Consider the following 6,873-nt stretch of genomic DNA (forward strand, 5'->3'; position numbering starts at 1 on the left):
TATTTGATTGTTGTTACATAATCACTTGCATCCATTGCGCATAACATTATTAATCAATTTTAAGTCTTTTAAGTGTGGAAGTTTTTATGATAATTAAATGAAACAAACCAACTTGACTTAAAAGCCAGGTTAAAAATTTCTCTCACTTGAGCATTATAAATTACTATTCACATTTTCCAACTTAACTTCAACACATTCTAATTTACCCTGGTTGCTCAAGAGTGAAGACAGAAAAGAATCACTTGTGTTTCCAACAAAAGCACCTAAATAATGCAGATTTTCATTTCATTTAAAGCACAATTCTATCTGATCACAGAACTCTCTACATTTACAAAGGTGAATGAAACCATGCTTCCTAGCTGATTAGAAGACTGCAGCTTTTAGTCTCCTTCCCAACTCCTTTCTGTTCAGAGAAAAATGATCATATTGTTAACATCAAAGCAAATATTTTCTATGTCAGAAAAAGATTAATGAACAAAAACTTGAATTCAGCACACCTCATAAGTTGCCTATCAAAGCCTGAAGCAGCCAAGAGCCCTCTATTCTCTTCAGCCCTTCTAAGGAGGTAAGGCATCACCATTTCCACAGGTCCAAATGGCATATACTTGCTTACCTGAAACCCTGCATTGCTTAAACCATATGAAAGTGCCTCTGACATTCCATATAGTTGTGCAAATTCTAGTTTGTTCTTCACCTTTCCAACTCCCAATTCATGAGCTTTTGCCACAGCCAATTTCCCTACACACACCATATCAAACACTTTAGCATGAATACAGTACATGCACCAGCATTGCAAATGTAGGAAAACTATAAGAAAATGAATAGCCTTGTAATTGCAGATTAAACACCTGACTCAATATTATGAGTTGCAAGAACAACTGAATCAGGTCCATTGGCAACCCTCTCCAGCATAAATGATGCACAGTCATTGAAGCAATTGTGTGTGTCCTGAATGGTAGTGTGAATTGGGGATGCATGTCCAAAAGACTCTGCCAATTTACTCTCTGTGGACATGTAAGCACCCCTCACTAATTTGAAACCCATTGGAACTCCCATTTTTTCTGCTGCCTTTGTTGTCAGCAACAACCTGTCCTTGGCATCTTTCAAGTAAGTTTGGATGGTCCCAAACACAATTGGGTTGCTACCTTTGTTGTGCTTGATGGCTGCAGCGTATGTGAAGTAATCAATAGCTGGCTGAACAGCAGTGTGTTCAGCATCAACCAACAGAGGCATGTTAGCCTCCTCACACACTTGACAGAGTTGAAGAAGTCTCTGGTTTGCAAGTTGCAGATCACTCTCTTCTTCCGGGGTTAGAGGCTCTGGTCTCTTCTGTGTGTGGTACAAAGGGCTTGTTTCTGCGAAAATTGGGAGAGAATCTTGCTTCCATGGAAAAACGAATGAAGGGTCTTTCTGTTGCCATCTTAGAAGGTCACTGAGTCTTTCAAGCAATGCCATGGGGCATATTGCTGTGATTTTCACAATGTTAAAGCTCACCTGTCACATCAGAGATTAAATTTTGCTGCTAAGTTAAACACCAGAAAACGCATAAAAACACATGAGCATTACAACAAACACGTCAACCGCATGGCCTACCAAACACAATGCAAGAAAATTGACAATGAAATCATTAAAAACTTGGTTTGAAATTGGTAAAAGTGCCGTGTACTGTCATGAAAAGGTATCAATTTTTTTCTCTCAATTCGTACCCTCTGCAATTTTTTCATGGCATGAGTGTGAATCACAGCTCATGTGCAGCAGCAGCAGCAATACCAAACTGCCAACACCATTGTCCTCTTTCTGAGAGGGACCAAAATAACACATCCCACATCAATATCATCGAAAAAAAAAAAAAAAAGAAAACCAAACATGACCTTAAAGGGCATCTCAAGTGGTCACACTATAACGTTGATTTTCTGAAAATGATTTGTGCATGGCACCCACTTGTAGATTCAATCACAGAAAAATCAAACACGCCGCACCGTACGCGTTTCGTTGCAGAGTCCCAAATTACCCAAAATACTAATACCAATTTTAATCTAATGCAAAAGAATTGATCAAAATTTGGTCAATTTCACCCCTTTTTCTTGCCAAACTCATATTTTTTTTTAATATGCAAAATCACGTGGCAATAAAATACACAGTGATTCATTTTGAACAAGTGGTCACACTTTTTTTCTTTCCTACGTTAAACGATATGCATCTCAAAATTATGATCTGGCATACCATCAAAATAAAGTAAACATATATAGAAAAAAAATAAGAGCATTGAAACACCCAATTAGTTGTAAGAAAAAGTATTAAAGACCATTGAAACACCGTAATTAGTTGTAAAAAAAAATATTATAGAGCATTGAAACACCGTAAATTCCGACAAATAGTAATAATTGAAAATCATAATTAAAGAAAAATAGAACATTTGCTTCACACTTATCCCCAAAAAAAAGGCGCAGAATTCAACCAAACCCATGTCAGAGAAGGCTACAAAAATATTTTATCAACTGAGGTTTTCAGTTCTAGTAAAATTTTCATCATCAAAACTTCGTGCACCCATTTTTTTTTCATTGACTAATTTTTTTTCTTTTATTTTTAATTATAAACAAAGTTTCACTGATAAGAGATGTTTTAGGAAGGGATCTAAAACTCGGAAGAAGAAAAAAAAAACACTGAAGTCAAGTGGGACCCACTCCACCAAATCTCGGTCATTCTCCCATTGCATGTAAGAAAAAAATGAAAAACCAAAGAGAATGAAGAAAAAGAAGCAATTACAGAAGAAGGTGGAAGCGATTTGCTGACAGTAACAGTGTCAAGGAACCCATTGAGGTTCCGATCACACCCCTCGTTATCGTGCGCATCCTCCACGCCGTACACGAGCATGCCGCGCAAGCCGGCGTCGTTTAGCGCCCCGATGCTCTTGCTGGCGGTGACGGCGTCCTCGCCGGCGCAGAAGTGCGAGAAGAACGTCTCGCGCGTGGCGTACATGACGAGATCCCGCGGCAGCCCACTCTGGAACAGCGGCGACCTCGTCACCCACATTCCCAGGTCCACCATCGGCCCCACCGCCGTCGCATGAAGCATTGCTGCCGACCGGAGCAGCCGCCCGGTGGACACCGATGCGAAAAGCCGCTCCGCGTCGTCTATCCCGAGCGCCGCCTCAGCCGGCGCTTTTGGCGGCTTCTCGAAGAGCGCCGGCTGCGTGATGGCAGGTGTCAGAGAGGGATGCACCGTGTTGAGGGGCTTGGTGGACGTGTTGTAGCGGGATCCCTTGAAAATCCTGCGAGGAATCACGCGTGTGGCCATTTCTACTATGATGTTGGTTTTGGAGGAGATTAAGGTTTGTGTTGTGTGTGTTCTTTTTTTTCCTCTCTCTTGTTCTTGTTGCTATATCAGGTGTGGAAAATGTTGGAACATGGGTGGTGTTTTATAGGCACAGAGGTGAGAAAATGGGTGAGGGTTAAGAAAGGAAAACACAACACTTCAATTAAGTTGCATGGAGTCAGCGAGTGAAATAAGATGAGAGTGGTCAACTTGAGGTAATTTTTTATTTTTAGTAAACCAAATAAAAACATTTTTCTTATTTCCTTTCTAATTTTTTTTTCCAACCTGATTCCATGTAATGCCTTCAACTTGCATAGTGGAATGGATAAATACAACACATTTCATAAATGCTTTAATTATTTGTTGTCAATAAACTTAATCATGAAAATTATGAATACAATTAATTCCTTTCTCGGCCCTAAAATAATTACAAGTTTATTCTTTGGAAATATAAGAAAGAACATTTAAATTTTTTTTTAAAAGATCCGACAATTAGAAAGGAATGAGAAGAATATAATAAAGTTTTGATTCATTTAATCCATCCATTCTATAATTACTGCAGTTTAAAGTTTTCTACATAAATTAAGGAAATTACCACATTTTAAGATAATTTTATTAAGATTAAATTAAATTTTAATTTTTTTCATAAAATAAATAAAATTAAGTGTCTATTAAAAGCTTTTATTTATTTATTATCCAAAAAATTTATATTAATTGGAATAGCGTAGTCATTTGATCTTCTAGTTTTAAATAAAACACTATGAGTTTGGGTAAAAAGAAAAATTGAAGTTATGTTTTTTTTTTTATCAAACACACATGGTGAATCAATTCTTTTTTAATATTAATTTATAAAATAATATGACATTTTTCTTATAAAAAATAATTAAAATTTCTAAACATCAAATTTTGTTGTTGTTCAAGTTGGTATATTTAAGATTACAATATCAAATAATTATATCATTGACAAAAAAATTAATTGAAAAGTATAAAAATTTTAAATAGTCACTACAAAAAAAAATCTTAATAGTAACTAATTTTAGTGAACAATAATTGTTAGTAACTATAATGACCAATTTAAATACCAATTTATAAACCTAACAATTATTGGTTACTAAAATAGTCACAGTATGAATAAAAAATTATAATTGGTCACTAAATTGATCTTTAAAATTAGCTAGCATAATGGCAACCAAAAATGGTCACTAAAAATTACCTACCAAGATCTTGGCTACCAAAATGACTTAGTTTCTAAATTAGTCTCTAATTAATTAGTGACTAATTTAGTAATCAATTATAATTTTTTTATCTATAATAGTGATTATTTTAGTAACTAATAATTTTTAATTTTATAAATTAGTATCTAAATTGGTCATTATAGTAACTAACTTTTTTTTTTTAAATTGGTTTTTAATTTATGATTTTCTTGTAGTGATATAACAAATATTTCTTATTAAATATTTAATTTAAAATGCTTAAATTGATGAAAAAACATAAGCTTAATTAAATTTTTTTAATCTAAAAACTCATAAATAATGAATAATCATTATACCCTTAACTTTGGTTCAAAGATATAAAAACATTAAATAAAGTTAAATATTAAAAAACATAATTAAAATTTTTATTAAGATATCCTTATATATGGTTGAATAAAGTTATTGCATTAGAGGAGAAAGAAAGAGTAATTAATTTAAATATTAATTAAGAAAAAATATTTCATTAAAATGTGAAAACATTAAAACTTTGTTATATAGATAAAAGTCGTGCTCATTGTGAACTACTAAAAATTCGTTCATCCGGAATGAATTTATGGTAAAAAATTGACTCGTGAATTCGGACTTAAAAAAAACCACCTCCCTATTAAGTAATAAAGCTTACAAGTTAAAAGCTTATCCACTATCAGTTAGTTTTATAAATTATTTTTTAAAACAAATCCACGGAAACTTCTAACTTAATAAGTTAATTATCAATTTAAAAGCTTATAAGTTAATTATCTTTTGATTACTGATTTTGTCCAAAAGTGTTAAATTGGTCATCCAGTTTTTTAAAATGTCAATTTGGTCCTAATTTTTGGAAAATTGATGTAATATGGTATTTTTGTTAAATTTCTTGAAACGGATCAAAGATTTTTTATCAAAATTGTAGTTGTTAATAATGATTATTTGCTTTATTGATGTAACTAACATAATCATAGTGTCAATTTTGATAAAAAATTATTTATTCGTTTCAATAAAGTTAACTAAAAAGACCAAATTCCATCTATTTTAAAAATTGGACTAAATTGAAATTTAAAAAATTTGATAACCAATTTGACACTTTTGAACAAAAATAAGGACTAAAAGAGTAATTAAACATTTTATAAACCATTTTTTTAAACAAACTCGTATTATCTTTGATACAAATATAAAAAAGATAAAACTATTTATATGATGTTATTAAATACTATAATGCACCAATACTTCGATTTAAATCATGTGATATTTTACCAGTACTTATCAATCAAGTATTTAATTTATAAAATAATAATATTTTTATGATAAAAATAACTTATAATTTTTTATTTTGACAACAAATAATATAAATAATTTTATATATTTTATAAAATGTATCGATCTTATTATCTTTATATGCACTTATTATATTCGTGTGTCACAAATATATATTTCTGTTTTTTTAAATTATATTATTAGTTTTAATAAAACATTAATTATTAAACCAAGTACTATGAGGATAATTATTTCATCCTTTCATCCCTATATCATAACATTAATATTTATTTGGAATTGTGAAAGTAACAATCAAACAGACAAAAAATATTACTATAAAATTGGACTTTGAACAGAAACTAAATTAGTTTACATGTTAAAGAAAAAACTTCGTAACCACAATTGACCATGTCATAAAAGTTTGTAAATTAAGCTGTTAGAAGCATTAAAGAGCAGGAAACGTGGAACGTTTGTAACGTTGAAGAGTCCACGTAGATATGAGGTGGCTACATAGGAATGTGCAATGGCTCGCGTGTATCCACCTTTTCTTTTCATCTTGTTCTTTTTTAATAAATCCAAATTCCAACGCATGAGAGAGAACTTGGTTATTTGTTATCGTCGTAGCATCCCAAAAACTGCTAACATTCTCAACCAATTACTCTATTTCTACTTCCACTGTTGCAGCTTTTCCCGCAGAACTATTCATTGATGGAATCTAATTCAGATTCTCTCTCCTATTACATCTTATGGGTAAGGATAAACTTGGTTTCACATCATGTGACAACTCTTATATAAAGATAAAATGGTTATAAAAAAGATACTTCTATTTTTGTTAAAAAAGAAAAAAAAAAGGCAAAAGTCCGTATCAAATAAAAGTAAAAATTTTGGAGTGTCCAAATTCCATCGTCTTAGAGATTGACGAAAGAATTAACTTATACTTTAATTACATATACTTTAATTTTTTTTCTTTTGATTTTGATAAGGGATTGGTAAAAGAATCAACTTAAATTTGTTGTTGTTATTGTTGTTTTTCCATGACATTTTTGAACGTTGTTGTAACGTCCCACACGAGCTA

General features: G+C 31.8%; 1 protein-coding gene across 2 annotated transcripts; it reads right to left on the reverse strand.

Annotated features, from left to right (window-relative positions):
* Nucleotides 1-242: 242 nt before the first annotated feature.
* LOC114181095 (proline dehydrogenase 2, mitochondrial-like) lies at nt 243-3,447 on the reverse strand. Of its 2 annotated transcripts, XM_028067436.2 has the most exons (4): nt 2,767-3,443; nt 849-1,494; nt 498-738; nt 243-403 (listed from the first exon to the last, which is right to left on the reverse strand). In XM_028067436.2, the coding sequence occupies exons 1-4, from the start codon at nt 3,295-3,297 to the stop codon at nt 364-366; spliced, it is 1,458 nt and encodes a 485-aa protein (XP_027923237.1). In that variant the 5' UTR covers nt 3,298-3,443; the 3' UTR covers nt 243-363. The 2 variants fall into 2 exon arrangements, with proteins under 2 accessions (XP_027923237.1, XP_027923236.1); XM_028067435.2 differs by lacking the exon at nt 243-403 and having other exon boundaries at nt 452-738; nt 2,767-3,447.
* Between the last annotated feature and the right edge of the window lie 3,426 nt (nt 3,448-6,873).

This window comes from Vigna unguiculata, chromosome 4, assembly GCF_037176805.1.
Source record: "Vigna unguiculata cultivar grain cowpea cultivar isolate G323 ecotype 2 chromosome 4, ASM3717680v1, whole genome shotgun sequence".
Lineage (NCBI taxonomy): Eukaryota > Viridiplantae > Streptophyta > Magnoliopsida > Fabales > Fabaceae > Vigna > Vigna unguiculata.

What these genes read in the sequence shown, in the direction of transcription:
- LOC114181095 (XM_028067435.2), bottom strand. Translation starts at nt 3,297, where the DNA reads ATGGCCACACGCGTGATTCCTCGCAGGATTTTCAAGGGATCCCGCTAC. An exon ending in AATCGCTTCCACCTTCTTCT is followed by an intron (nt 1,495 to 2,766) that starts GTAATTGCTTCT and finishes CTGATGTGACAG; the next exon opens with GTGAGCTTTAACATTGTGAA. An exon ending in AACTCATAATATTGAGTCAG is followed by an intron (nt 739 to 848) that starts GTGTTTAATCTG and finishes TGGTGTGTGTAG; the next exon opens with GGAAATTGGCTGTGGCAAAA.